The 15,539-nt window shown below is 44.0% G+C and overlaps 1 protein-coding gene across 1 annotated transcript; it reads left to right on the top strand.

Moving 5' to 3' along the window:
* The first annotated feature begins 660 nt into the window (after positions 1–660).
* Positions 661–14,521, top strand: STX12 (syntaxin 12). The gene is made up of 9 exons (XM_041479424.1): positions 661–826; positions 4,258–4,327; positions 6,111–6,210; positions 7,978–8,115; positions 8,995–9,038; positions 10,861–10,966; positions 11,401–11,473; positions 11,644–11,726; positions 13,068–14,521. The coding sequence occupies exons 1-9, from the start codon at positions 715–717 to the stop codon at positions 13,155–13,157; spliced, it is 816 nt and encodes a 271-aa protein (XP_041335358.1). The 5' UTR covers positions 661–714; the 3' UTR covers positions 13,158–14,521.
* Positions 14,522–15,539: the final 1,018 nt, after the last annotated feature.

Consider the following 15,539-nt stretch of genomic DNA (forward strand, 5'->3'; position numbering starts at 1 on the left):
TCCAGCTGGGTTTGCCCTGGCAGGGGCCAGGCCAGGGCCTGCACTCAGCCTTGCTGAGGCCACACTGCGAGCACTGCGTTCAGTTCCGGGCCCCTCACTCCACAAAGGACATTTAGGTGCTGCATCGTGTCCAGAGGAGGGCAACAAGGCTTGTGAAGGTTCTAGAAAAACATGTCTTATGAAGAAGTGGGTTTGCTTAGTCTTGAGGAGGCTTATGGGGGATCACTTCACTCTCTACAAGTGCCCAAGAACAGGTTATAGTGAGGTGGGTACTGGTCTCTTCTCTTGTGCCTGCAGTGAGAGGACAGGAGGAAATGGCCTTGAGCCAAGACAGCGGAGATCCACATGAGATATTAGAAAAATCGTTCTGCCAGCCATTGGAAGGGGCTGTTCAGGGAGATGGTGGAGTCACCACTCCTGGAGGGGTTCAAGAGACGTCGGGCAGGATGCGGCGCTGGGTGATGCTTTAGTGGCTGAGGGGTTACAATGGCAGTGCTGGGCGGACAATGGCAGTGGGGTGACAATGGCAGTGGGGCTGGATGCCGCCCCCGGTGTGCTCCCACCTTCCGCCACCCTCACTCCGCTCCTCTCTCCCCTCACAGCGGCCGCGCCGCCCGCGCTCCCAGCCCGCCCCCAGCGCGCAGGCGCGGCGGCCGCGCAGGCGCGGGGCGGGCGGGCGCTGTCAGCGGGGCCCGCGCTCGCTCCGGCCCGGCCATGTCGTACGGGCCGCTGGACCCGCGCGGCCCCGGGGCGCCGCCGCCGCCCCGGGACTTCGGCGGCATCATCCAGACATGCAGCGGCAACGTGCAGCGCATTGCGCAGTACAGTGAGTGCGCGGCCGGGGAGGGACGGGGCGGCCCGGCCCGGCGGCGCCCCGGGGCCGGCAGCGCGAGGGTGCGGTGGGAGCCGGGCTGGGCAGAGCCTCCCCGGAGCGGTGCCGGGCCGGGCTGCCCGGGCCGGGCACACACGGCAGGCGCCGGGCGCGGTGATGCCCAGCCCGGCTGCAGGGCGGGGTGAACGCTGTGGGTGAGTGTCTGTCCCTGTCACCGAGCCTCACCGGCGCCTCGGGCAGTCCGGCCGCTCGCTGGCAGCGGGTGCCCTCAGTGAGGGGCTCGGGGGTAGCGGGAGCCCGCGGTGTCACCGGGTTTGGGGACAGCTGCTGTGCCAGGGATCTCGAATGGCCGTGGGAACGTGTGGCTTCCCCCCTCGCTGTGCTGGCAGTGTCCTGCTCCCGGGCAGGATGTCCCTGAGGACACGGTGGTGCACTTTCTTGTCGTTAGAGAAAGTTACCGGTATTGTATGGTAATCATAGAAATGTCACTACTGACCGCTGAATTGCTGCTCCTGAAAGCAGTCACATCCAGGAGGGTCTTTGATGTAATCCTTCCTAAGGATACAGGCTTTGCTAAAAAAGACATTAATTGTTCAAGTGCCCATGGTAGATCAATTGAACTTGTTGGTTCCTCAGAAAGCTCGTGACTTCTCTGATGATACAAAGCTATTTATGTTACTGAAAAATGCTTTGCTCAGTCATGTTCATTTCTCCTTGGTGTAGACATTGCTGAATTGTTTCAAAGTTTGCCAAATAGCATGGCCTGTTGAGGTTTTTTCCCTTTTTTCCCGTTTTAATTCTTCCTTTACACTCCTCCTTTTTTCCTTCCACGGGATTTCTTTGAGCCTCCTGTTCTGATCAGCTCAGCTTCTCTCTCTCATAGGACAGGCTTCTGCTGTCTCATGACCTGCAGCCATCCTATCTCCATGCACTGCTATTTCAAGTTAAACAAATAGCTGTACAGTTTTATTGAGGTGGGTGGGAACACAAAGAACATCTGACTGAATGTTACAGTAGTTAGCTTTATTACACACTATATAAAAGCTTCCCATTCAAACCAAAAGAAGAAGATATATTGAAGCCTTAAGGCTGTCCTCATTTCTTCTTCCCCTATAAGGAAAAGAGCAGGCAAACAGTTTGCACAGCTGAGTATTATTCACTTCTTTAGGGAGTCTCTGGAGTGAGCATTTCACACAAAATGTACAGAAAACTGGTGGTCTGAGCTGGCAAAAGTGTTGTTTGCTCAGGTAATGTAGCAGACTTGCAACTAGAGGAGAGATTGAAGAAACCTTAGCTGTCACATAGTGAGTATGTGGAAGGCTCTACAGCCTGAAATTAAAAGGGCTTGGAGATGGAAAGCTGTTGACTGAGGGGCTCTGTGTGTTGATGCATACCCACTATCCAAAGAATAAAGAGCTCCAGCCTCTTCCTTTCATTTCCTAAACACTTTATTCTCACTTTGTGTAGACTCTGTGTGTTGGCTGAGATAAACCAAGCAAAGCAAACTGCTGAACCTGGCTCAGGGCAGGACAGGATTGGCTGGCCTGGAAATGGGGCTGTGCGAGAATCTCCCCATGCAGAGAGAAATAAGTCACAGAATGTCTGGACATTATGGCACAAATGCTGTTTGCCAAGTGCTCAGCATCCACACAGAGTGCAGTCCTTGTGCTGTTTGTCACCAGCTTGACTATGAATTTTTGTGACCTTCCTGTGTCTGACAGAGCTGTGAAATATGTGCAGACTTACTTGCTGGAAGCCAAGCTCAGTATATGAGGAGATGCCAACCAACTCCTCACTGTATAATCTAATAGAAGTCTGAAATTCTAGGTGTGAATACTCTTGGTGGATGTAAAAGCTAATTACTGGCTAATTACTGATTGACTCGTATTGCAGTCTTAGCTGAGCTGCCCTTGTTGTAAGCCATTGGACAGCCCTTTAAAAGAAGTGGCTATTGTAGGGATCTGATGCTTCTCCAGCAGCACATTTAATCAGCTGCAGGGGCTCCAGGCTGAAAGCAGAAGTCACACAGGAGGGTGTCTCTGAATTGGAAGAAACTCTTGTTAAACTCATGGGATAATTCAGTTCAATTCAGTTGCCTGTGGAACTGTATTAAGGTGATCCTCCTTGGTCTTGCCTCTCACTGCATGATGAGATAGCTTAGATTTCATGATTGATTTGGGGCAATCAATCTTTGTACTGCTGTTGTAAGTGCTGAGTGCTGTAAGTGCACTTCAGTAATGATAAAATCTGTGCTGCCGCAGAATATAGTGTATCAGCTTCTTGATCTGTCAGAAAAGAATTCTAAGGTACAGGGTTTGGGGAGAGAAAATGTACTTGCTTTTCAGGTAGGTTAATGGTTTGATGTGATTCATTGTGTGGTTTCGTGATCATGAGTGCCTACACAAAGAAAATAGTGGGAAAACATCAGTGATAAGGGAGAAGGAGGTCTAAAATATCTCTCTGTGCTACAACATGATTTCAAATTGACAAAGGCAAACAGTGAGGTGCACATTGCTATCTGTTCTTGAAAGATTCTTTCTGCCAGTATTGTGAAAGCTTTGGACTGTCAGGAGTAGAAAAATTCAGGTCTGGGGCAGGGAGTTTTGAAACTAATAGCAGCACTTGGAGTTTTCTTTTTATTTTTTTTAACTGAGCACTAATAATTGAAGTAAGTTAAAAATAATGTAAAAATGGCAACACAGCATAGTGAAGTTTTTCTGCAGCTGTGATAGCCTAAAATACTGAAATAGCAAGGCTGGTATTAACAGCTCTGTTAGCTGGTCTAAAAAGGTTGAGGAAAAGGAGTGCACAAGGTCTTAGCTCCACTGACTTCTCTTGAGGGTATCTGTGCCTCGCTATGGCTTTCTTGTCTGAAAGTTGGTTTGTTAGGCTGGATCATGTATAGGTGGGGATGTTTAAAATGCACTTTTCATTTCACAGAACCCCAGAACTCTTGGGTTTGGAAATGACCTCTGGAGTTCATCTGGTCCAGCTCCTGCTAAAGCAGGTTCCCCTGAGCGGGTTGTGCAGGAGGGCTTCCAGGCAGGGTCTGAATATCTCCAGGGAAGGAGACTCCACAGCTTCTGTGGGCAGCCTGTCCCAGGGCTCTGTCACCCTGTCAGCAAATGAATTTTTCATCATATTTAGATGGAACTTCCTGGGTTTCAGTTCTGGCTGTTGTCCTGTGTCCTGTCTCTGGACACCAGTGAGAGGAGTCTGGCCCCATCCTCTTGCCATGCACCCATAAGTTACTTGTATACATTTAAAGCAAAGAATATAAGTGTTGCCTTACTAGGTTAAGTCAGATACTGAAATTAATTTAGCTTTTAGCTTTCTTTTGGGGAAAGCTAAAAGAATACATTCAAGAAGGAATAAAATGTTTGAACTTGTCTTACTAACTCATCTTGTGTTCTCTTTATCTTCAGCTGCTCAAATAAAGAATTTGATGAGCCAGCTGGGAACCAAGCAGGATTCCAGCAAGCTTCAGGAAAATTTGTGAGTACTAAATGAGCAAACATTGGTATAGATGTTCTTTCATTTCTGTCTGTTTTCTTAGGGATAGTGTTTGTGGGGAAATGCTTTATTAGATAAATTTAATACAGTCCTGCAATCCCATAATTACTAGCTGCATTAAATAGTTTACTGGACAAATTAAGGTGTTTCTGCAGGACTCTGGAGAAGCCATTCAAAACTGCTGGGTAGGAACAGTTCTTCCTATATTGTTCTTCTATATACTTTTTTTATATTTTCTTCTAAAAGTAGTAGTACCTCAGCCATGCATTAGCATTAGCTGTCCTCTGAGTAGCAGTCATACTAGCTTCACACGTGGTTCAGAAGAAATGAATGCCATACCAGGTATTTGGTGCTCACATGACACCAGTAAGGAAAAACAGTCAGGGAGCCCCATAACTGGAGAAAAAGTAGCTTGTAGTACAGATGGATTTAGTCAGCAGAAAGATTCGCTATTGTATGTGGCAGGCAAAATGTCATATGTCATTTCAGAAGAATAATATGCCAGTGGGGGACAATGTAGGAGACATCTAAACAGCTGTAATTCAGACTGACCCCTGGAGAAACTGTGCAGGGCTTCTCTGTGTCCGTGCATCTTTCACAAACTTGTGGAACATAAATAGCACATTATGGAAAGAATAATTTCTGAGGTCATCAAAGAAAACTTAAAAGTACATTCTTCCACTCTGTCTTCATGTGACAGTACCTTGAATCTCTGAATGCATAATTATCCTGCTTTTTATAATAGCAATTTTTGGATAAGTTCATGACTTGTGGTGGAAGATACACTTACCACATTTGAAGGATGAGATCAGAGTCCAATTGGGAGAGAAAGGGATTTGTTTCCTTGAGCTGCTCAGTTGACTCAATCTCTGCTTAATCAGTAGATTAAAGAATTAATCACTGGTGACCAAACAAATGCCTTCACATTTAACATCACTGCTCTCATAATCTCTCCTCTTTGGGGTGGGAGTGGCTGCACCCCACAAATTGTCAGCTGCCATACCAACTTGCCAAAATGCATGGATGGTGTTTTTAGTTTACATATACAGCTTATACAATAATGGAGCCTGAATGCCTTGATTTGTGTGTCCTTTGGGCCAAGAAAGGGACTTTCACTTAAGCATCCTGTACCTGTTGAATGCAAAAGAAATTGCTTCTGGTTTTAGTATTTTTCTTTCCTAGTTTACAGAATAGGATTTATTAATTGTATTAGATGCTTCACAACAATATCTTCATATTGCAGTGTTGTTGAAAAACATAAAGGCTTAAGGGAAAGCCTTGCAATTCCTGAAGCTGGATTGTTCTTCTTTCTCATCACTGTTTTTCACTAAAATGAAGAATTTAGTATCAGAGTTCTTGTACTCTTTTCAAATGCACATTTAAACAATGGAATTGGTGGTTGTCAAGTGAAGAGTTAGTTACTAATTGGTACCATAAGGAATTCACCCTAAAAGCAGGATTATGTTCACCGAATAAAGTTGTTTCTGTCTTATGCCATTGGAGACAAAGATATTTTTTAAGCTACTGAATTATACTAGTTAGCAGGGAGCAAAGAAATTATTTGAATCTTTTTCTAAAAATGTAGTCCAGAGTCAAGTTTGCGTTAAAAAAAAAAGTACATCTCTGATCCTTTAGGTTGGAAAAAACCTACTGTAAAGCTGTGTGATCTCAGAACCCCTATTTAGTCATCATTCTGGATGCTAAAATGCTCAGTGGCTCCTTTTTAGGTAGATCTTGTGTAACTGCTTTTGAACTTCTGTTTCAGACAACAGCTGCAGCACTCTGCAAACCGCCTTGCCAAAGAGACCAATGAATATCTAAAGGAGTTGGGGTCTCTGCCACTTCCCCTGTCTGCTTCTGAACAGGTAGGCAGGCAGAACTTTCTGGACATATTTCTAGATCACTCATTTCATGAAACTGGGGTAGACCACAACGTCACAAAGCCTGAACTGGCACAGCTGAAAAGACAGCAGCTTTTTGTAATGAAGGATGATGGTGAAGTAGAGAAACTCATTAAACTGGCTGCATCCTGGCTGCTTATATGACACTGGGAAAACCATGTTTCCCAGGAGCAAATAGGTATAAAACTCCCTGCATGAGAATAAGAGGCCCTAAATGTTTGGGGGAGAGCTCAGTATACAATTCTGGTTTTCCAACTAAATTTCTGAAAAATAATCTTGTTTTCAAAGTGCCTGGTGGTGCAAGGCAGTGTTTTAGGATAACAATTCAGAGCAAACTGTCTATCAGTATGAGATGTGAGCATGCCAGAAAGCTTTCCCTTGCATGTGATTTATTAGTGGTGGAGGGGGGGAAGCTGGCTGACTCACTTTGCTTATATTTGAGTAAAGCAAAATATGATGAGGCAAAGATTATGATTTTCTCTTACCAAATAGTAGTTCCTGCTCCCTGTGGGAAAGGGAAGGGACAGTCCTCTGCTGCTAGTGTCAGTTCACCAGTGCCTGCTTTTGGGGTGCTGTTGTAGGATGATCTGGGGATGTGGGTCAGCAGATGTTGTCTCGGTCTAATTCTGTATTGAAGGTTTTTATGCCTGTTGGAGGCATGGCCGTGCTTTGCTGATTTGTTCAGCAAATATTTTTCAGTTAATCTTCTGTGATGAACAAAATCCTGTCATGTGCATCTCACTGAATGCAGCCCAGGGAAAATTCAGTCAAAATCTGCAGAAGGTGGAATCAGCATGCTGAGGATGTGCTCTGGAAGAAGGGTTGTTGCTTCCAGAGGGTTCAGATGGAAGCTTCAGTGTATTACGAGGCTGCTGTAGTGGCTTGTTATAGAAAAAATATAATTGAAAATGGTTTTTTTCCTTGAAATTATTGTTGAATTGATACAAGCTCATTGCAGGATTGCAGTCCTGGAAATCCCACAATTTGAGCCAGCTGTTGCAAATCTCTCAATCCGAAAACATAAAAACTGACCTAATGTCCTTGGGACAAGCTTACACACAATTTCTTATTTCCCATTTGCTGGAATGTCACAGCACTCAAAGGAGATGTCCTATGGAGGCTAAATAAATTGACGTTGTAAAATGAGGATGAAAAGGATTATTGCAACAAATGTATTTGAAGAAAAGATAAACTGAAATGGTTATCAGGACTAAGGATGTTATCTGATCTAAAAACAACAGGCTTGTAGTGTGCCATGGTTGGGAGAGGCAGCTTAGGAGACTGGGACAGTGGGTGTTACCAGTAGTTCTGGAAGTGTGGGGCTTGCTGCTTTTGTGATTTAAGTGTGAATTTGTGTGTATTTTGTTAAGGACTGTGAGGTTTGCGAAGTGAAGGAATAGAGGGAAAAGGTATTGTAGGTAACTGAAAGGTATGTAGTTAAATGTGGTGAATTACTGGAATGTAATTAGAATGAAAGTAATTATTTACTCAGACTTTAGAACTAGATTGAAATTGGAGAGCCGTGTTGCACGAAGCTGTCCTGCAGTTGGCAAGGCATGGAGCATTGGTGTAAGGAATTAAAACGTGGTGGGCTTTTTCTTCTGACCACTGGCACCAGAAGATCACTGAATGCCAGTTCATTGTTGTTGTTATGATGGTTTTTGAGAGTCTGACAGTCACTTTATCATGAATGGGAATGTCTAAACTCTTGTTTGTGTTTCGATTCCTCAGCGCCAACAGAGGCTTCAGAAAGAACGATTAATGAATGACTTCTCCACAGCCTTAAACAATTTCCAGGCAGTACAGAGGCGAGTGTCAGAGAAGGAAAAAGAGACTGTAGCAAGGGCAAGAGCTGGCTCCCGTATTTCTGTAAGTATTTATGGGAATTATGGAGTGATATACTGAACTGTGAGTCTTCTGAGAGATCTTGTACTTGCCTTCCAACCTCATACCTGTTCACTGGCACCTTACTGAGTGAAACTGAGGCCTTGGTGCAGTAGTTTTCCATTCCAGATGTTGGAAGTAATTTCTTGTTTCAGTGTGCTCCAGTGTCAGTGTAGAGGAGGGAAAGAATCCTGGTAGTTGCAAATGTTACAGAAGATGAGATGGGGAGTCAAAGCATAGTGAAGAGCAAAGTATTGCAGGCTGCTCTTCCCTTCATGTCAGCCCTATGATATAAAGTTTAAGACTTCAGAATGAAGCTTACCACACCTTAAATTATATCTCAAATCTCACACTGTGTTGCTTTATATTCTTATAATTTCTGTCGTGCTAATATCTCCAAAGTATGTTCACTGTTATGTTTTGACAAACCCCTGTGGCTACTAAAAATTCATAACAAAATGGCCAATGAAAGCATTTTTCTCCTCTTGCCTCAGGGCTTTCTGCTAGGTATGCATTCTTAATTTCTGCAAGGGAACACATTTATCCATTGAATTATGCTCTTAAATTTTTATTTCATGTTGGGAAAGGAAGTTACAAACATTGACAGCTGATCCAAGAACATGGACTGGCTGCTTTTGATCATTCACTTGCCTCTGATTTGCAGAGACAATCTGAATCTAAAAATTAAATCTAAAGATGAAGCTAAAACTAATCTTACATAACCCGAGTTAAATCTGAGGGCTGCGGTGACAGTGTCATTCTCCAGGAACTCTCTGGTATGTGCCTTGGTCTTCAAGAAACTGCTGGTGATTTTGTGCATGGTCCTGTAGTGTGTGAGAGTGGTGACTCATTTATCTCTTCCAGGCTGATGAGCGGTTCAGAGAAGAACAGCTTGTTTCATTTGATAGGTAATAACTTCTTGTACTCTTGATGTTTTCACTGCATATAACTAAAGTTTTTATTGTGTGATATATTACTGTAACTTGGGCCAGGCTCTGCTGGCTGAATGCAAGGCAAAAAGAGTTGAAAAGCAACTATTACAGCACATGTAATCTACTATGTAAAATCTGCATATGACAGTATTTTATCCTCCTTAAGTACAGAGTGTGTGATTACTACCCTGAGGGGAATAGTAGTGCTCTTAAGATGTGGCAGCTGGAGCTCCTGGTGTTCTGGCCTGTAAACACAAGATTACCAGACAGGATTTCACTCACTGTGACTTTCCACAGAGAGCTGCATATTTATATCATGGGTTTGGATGTTCTCTAGCAGCCCAGTTGGAGCTACAGCAGAATAGCAGATGAGGCTGCCTAAAATTCAGAAGTCCTGGATATTGTGCCCTGGCTAACTAATCCTGGAATGTGCACAAGACAGCATTACTGTCACCTGTCAGACAGTTGTACTGCTTCTGCAGTAACAGTGTGCCTGTGTGGTAGATGGCTGTGTAAAATGTTACATCAACTCTGCAGTGTGGTAAAGAGAGCCTGAGCCCCTCCAGAAGTATCTGTGATTAATCTGTCAACTGGGCTGAAATCTGTTGGCTCTGTCTGTATAAATCCTTTCACTTTCTGAATCAAGAGACCTTGCTTACCTGTCTCATTCTCCCTCTGCAAACTGCCCTTCATCTGCTCAGCTGCTTGGGGTGTGTCCCTTCCTTAGCCCTGGGCTTTCTCTCTGAGCCAGGGCTGAAACCCCAGGTGTTCAGTTATGCAGGTGCTGGGATGGGTTTGAAGGCCTTGCACACCAAAGCAGTGGGACCCAGAGATAAGAGATGATGGCACACAGCAGCTATTCCACAGTCAAAGCTGTTCTTGTGTGCTGTGTGTGAGAAATTTCTGCTTTTGAGAACTGCAAACCCTATGGTCATCTCAGAGCTGAATTACTGGAATGGTCAGCTGTGTCTGACCTATTCATGCAGTTTATTTTCATTTCTTTAGGCACTTTTAAGACTTTAAAACTTACTACTTAGTGTTGTACCAAACACTGAACTGATACAATGTTTTCTGGCACACTTCTCTATTGAAAAGATGGAGATGTTGCCCTGGAAGAACATTCTAAGCTGAACATAGAGGTGGCTTTGTATGATAGATGCTGGCTCCACTCTAATTGATGTAACTGCTGCAGCAGTTGTGAAGAACCAGCTCATCAGGAGAGAGGTAGACTGGGATGCAGAGTTACTTGAGTTTTAATATCTCTTTTGGTGTGTAATTTAATTCAGAGTTCCTACTAGACTAATTAATTAAAATACTAAAACACTTTAGTCTTATCTCCAAATGCCAGATAGGCAAGAGTCTTTGAATCCAGATGCTTTTCAGGTGTTCTTCTGTTCTGTTAATGTGCTTCCAGGCTGCTCTCTATCAGAACTTTCCCCCTGATTTCTCCCTTTTGGAGAGATGAAGCAGGGAAGGTACAAGTATTTTTTTTAAAAAGCAGAACTGAAATTGGCAGTTTTTTCTAAAATGCTGTAGATAACTGTTATATTCTAGAACAGAGTGTGCTATGCATGTAACTGCTTTCCAGTGCCTTCACACTGCCTGATCTGTCCCTTTTTTCAATTGTTCCAGTTTGTGACTGTTGTCACAAATTGGTCCTGTCCTTGTACACAGTGACAGGGCCAAGAACCTGGGGGTTGTTCTGTAGGAAACTCTTCAACTTTAATTCATTTTGCCATAAAATGCAGCATGGAACACTCTATGCTGAGAGAGACACTGACTTTCCCTCTCTTTCCAGTGGTGAAGATTGGAATCAGATGCAGTCTCAGGAAGAAGATGTGGCAATAACTGAACAGGACCTTGAACTCATTAAAGAAAGAGAAACTGCAATCAGGCAATTAGAGGTGACCAGTCAATCCTGCACAGTTAACAGCACTGGGAGATAAATTAAAGGATGCAGTGTTAATTAATGGGATGGGCTGAGGAGAGCTGATGGTGGAGGAATAGAGTTCCTCCTGGAGAGGACTGATGCCAGGATAATCTGAAGGAGTTACATTTTCCCTCAGTGTTGACTGGTGATCCTTCAGATATGGCAGGAGCAACTCATGTTACAGTGTTCATGCTGTGCTAATTGCTGGTGTGATGAAACAAATATTCAGTAGCTGGAGCATTGTAGGCTCCCATGTTAATGCCAAGTTGCACAGGTGATAACATCAAGTCAGTGAATGCTAGTGCCTATTCTGACCTTTTGAGTGATGGTCTGAAGAGGTACTAAGAGTGAGGATTAGAAAATATTGTACCCAGTGTTCATTTTAACCTGTTAAACTGTTGTCTTCAGGCAGACATTTTGGATGTCAATCAGATATTTAAGGATTTAGCCATGATGATTCATGACCAAGGAGATATGATTGGTAAGTGCATTTGGATAATAAGTTTTTTCTTGGTTCAGTTACATGTTTTGCCAGTTACATGGATTAAACTTTGCAGTATTTTGTATTAAAAGTATTGTATTTCTGGCTATAATTTTTAAACACTGAAGCTCTGAAATATTTTGCAATAAGTTCTCCTGTTTTTTCCATAGATAGCATAGAGGCAAATGTGGAAAGTGCAGAAGTCCACGTGGAAAGAGCCAGTGAGCAGTTACAGAGAGCTGCCTATTATCAGGTAAATTCTGTGTGCTTGTTTGATTGTCAGTGTATGGTTGAGCACTAATGAAACAGAGGACTGCAGCACACCAGACTAGTTTTGGCACTCATTCAAAATTGCCTGCAAGGAGTATTTAAAGCACATGAGTCAAAAATACAGTATTGAAATTCACCTTCTACTTTAGAGTAAAAGAGTAGAAATAGTGTCTGGCACTTCACACTCTGCAAGCCTAAGTGTTTACCTGTCTTTGTTGTTAGGAGTTAGTAGAAGAAACAAGAACAAATTCTGATATTGTATCCAACTTGTAAACATATCAGCCAGGACCCTGACTTGCAAAAATCTTTGCCCAGACTCGAGTAACTTCTAGTGACCAGGATTTGCAACACTCCTGTCCAGCTGCTGAGTTTCTATCCCATAGTCTGTGCTCCCTGTCCCATGAAATCTCTTGCAGTGGCTCTCACTGCTGTATGGTATCAATGGTTTCTGTAGGTTCCTTTCGCCATCCTTGTCCCTGTAGGTCCAGCTTCTGTTAAGGGATAAGGGTTCTGCTTTAGTCAGTCCCATTGCTGCTGGGACTTACACAAGAAAATACTGGACTCTTCCAAGCTGTTAAGTGGGAGTTACTGGAGGGCAATAAAACTCCAATGCTGTAGAGTGCAAGGCTGGGAAGTTGGTTTTACCATCTGGCAGCATGTAATAGTATTCTCTCTCTCCATGGCTTCCTTGCCAAAGTTCTGAGGTATTTATAAATCTAAGTTTGGGAGCTGTTGGACATGTTTTGCCTGTGGGTTTTTTTTTTTTTCTGGATGGAGAAAGAAGTGGTTATGTATAGCTACCCTTAAATCCTTAGATGCCAAGTTAAAAATATTTGGTGTATATGGATGGACTGTAGTTTCCTGTGATGAATAAAGTGAGCAAAGCTGTAAAATTCAAGTTCAGTAACTGTACATTAAATTATTTAAATTGTAGCAATGCAACACCAAGCCCAAGTGGCCAAGGGGAGATTGTATGTGAGAACTGCTTAGGAGTTTGATTAGGATTACCTGAAAAATCTAAATAGCTAGAAAGGGTTGGCCTTCTCTGAGGCTTGTGTTTTCCTTAAGAGAAGCAAAACCTGTTGCAGTTTGACTTAACTGCATCTCTTAGACCTCTTCACTCCTAAAATTAAAAACATTCACCTGTAGAATCATGGAGTTTAAGGAACATGTAAAAGTGTTCAGACTATACTGGTTGCTTCTCTCAAATAACTGTGGGGGTACCAAGTGCTCTTGTTCACCCAAGTCAGTAACATGAATGGTAGCCTTGCTTTTTCCTCAAGTGTTCCTGCTGTCAGTGCCTTCTTTTCTCTCCTCTTATTAGAAGAAATCCCGTAAGAAGATCTGTATCCTGATTCTTGGCCTTGCTGTGGTCTGTATAATCATAGGATTCATTATCTGGAAGATAAGATGAAATCTTCCCATGGAACCCAGTCTCACAGCTGAGATTTTTTCTGTCAGAGCAAACAGGCTGACTAGTCTCGGAGATGAATTGACCACCCTGAGAGAGCACAAGTTGGAACTACTTCTAATAATAGATATTAGCAACTAATGTGCAGATAACTAGTATTTGGAATTAGTGAACCATGGAGACAGTATTTATCAGTTTATATACAAATTATATTGTTTTATGTAACTAAAATATCGTGGTTTTGCTTTCTGTAATGTGTTCTTCCCTGTCCCAGCTGTATGCTGAAGTGTGATCAATAATTGGAGATGTCTTGTTTTTTGACAAGTCGCACAACTTCAACATTCTGTGTGTGTAGGTAACTTTGTTGGACTGCAATGAGAATGACATTCAAAGACAGCCCACCACCAAGTCACATTATGTAAATCCAGCAGTTTCTAAAGTCTCCAGTATCTGCCCCATGGTTTTATTGTCTCCAAGTGGCTGTGGTTCTAGATTCTCTTGAAGAAAAGGATGTTGTCACAGATTTGAGAGGCAAGGAGGGTATGTGTGGATGATGATTTGAACCTCTACATGCTGGTCAGTTTAGCCTTGAGACTCATAACAGTGTAGTTTAATTTTTTTGGGTGTGATTGGGATTGTTTTTTCACAAAATGCATCACTTGAGGACAGAATGTTCTTTTGTTCTTTAACTTAGAACCTAACAGTGCAATCTCCTTAGACAAACTAGCTGGTCGCTTGCTAGTGGACAAATAAATCTCTTCCAATACTGACTCAAGCACTAAATATAAAAGGTTTAGCTGCTCACTCCCAACTGTTTTTAGAAGCTTCCAGGGGGAAAAAACACTTAAAAATGAGGAAGTGGGCACCTAAGTTTACAAGCTCGTAATATTAGTGAAGAGTGTTAGCAGAAATCTTGATTCTGAAGAAGTGCTCTTCAAGCTCACTTGTGGTGTTCTAGTAAATATTATGTGTGGCTTGTGAACATTTGGTATTTTCAATTCTTTATGAGATAGAAAGCGCAGAAACTGGCTGAGTGAAGTGCTAGGATTTTCAGACTGGGGATGTGTGTGCAAATGAAAAAGATTGCTGGTTCCAGCTCATAGGGTTGGGCAGAACAAGCAGCCACTCCCCTCTTCAATGTAGCTCTGAACTGACATGCACTGAGGGAACAGTAATCTGTCCAAAGCCCAGTGGGGGTGGTAAATGCAGCATACTGACCCATTTTGTATTTAATCCTTCTTCCATGTCTCGTCTGTAATAAAGTAAACGTGAAAGCTGGGAAGGGAGTGTTCTCCCAATTGCACAGTGGTTTGCACTATTGCGCCGTCATTCCATCTAATAATCATCAATAAACACTTTTAAAAGCCTCTCTCAGAGCTCATTTCTCTTGCAGTTTAGACATTGGCACAGGTGTGTTTGCAGTTCTCCCTCTAAGCAGAGTAGAGGACTTCACATCAGCGCAGTAGTGCTTCCTGCAGCTTTAGTTCTGTGGTCCCTGATTTTTCAGAATGAAACTGCCTGAAAACACAAAATTCATTTCACAAGGACATACACAATACTTCTGTGCAGAGTCCTGTACAATAGCTGACCCCAGAAAAATGAATCTCATACCTCAGAGCAGCATTGGGTCAGCTCTGACTACTTGCCTTTTGCTAGAACTTGGAGCCATTGGTGAACCTGTGTGATAAAATCTGACTTGAAAGCAAGGGAACTCTGCGTTCTGCTCCTTTTTCAAAGTTTTCCTTGGAAATGGTAGGAGCTATTGATTAGTGCATGCCTGCTGCCAGGCAGAGTCCTGTGGCTGTCACACTGCCATATGAGAACAAAAGCACTTAGCTTGTGTTTGTTTAGGTCACCAGACCTAACCGGGAGCATTATTTGTAGGCTCCATCCTTCTCGCCTGCTTTATTCCTCTGGAAACTGGAATTGAGGGTACAGGGTGCTGAGCTCAGCGTTTCTGTAACCGCTGGCCTCCCTTCTCCTCTCTGCACATGGCTGATCTGCTCAGAACGGGTGTTTTTAACACTCTTGGCTAATGGTCCCGAGCTTGAAAAGCCACCAGCCACGTTCTTGACAGCTGGTGTTGCTACAGCGTCCTGGCTGGGCTGTGAGCCCGACCCCTCCGGGAGGCTCTGGAAGCGTTCCGGGGAGCCTGGCCTGCCGTGAGAGCCGGGGAGCGAACGTGCGGTGCCCGGGCAGCCCGGGGCAGCTGCGGCCGCCGGGAGAGAGGCGGCTTTTCACCGGGAGCGCTCGGACCGGGCCGTGCCCGGGCTCCGCTCCGACAGAGGCGCTGCGCCGCGGTACTCGGGACGGGGGCTGGCCCCGCGCCCCAGGGCCGGTACCGGCGCTGTCCCTGTGTCTCAGGGGCGGTACCGGGGCTGGCCC

Source organism: Pyrgilauda ruficollis, unplaced genomic scaffold (genome assembly GCF_017590135.1).
Source record: "Pyrgilauda ruficollis isolate IOZ18807 unplaced genomic scaffold, ASM1759013v1 scaffold48, whole genome shotgun sequence".
Lineage (NCBI taxonomy): Eukaryota > Metazoa > Chordata > Aves > Passeriformes > Passeridae > Pyrgilauda > Pyrgilauda ruficollis.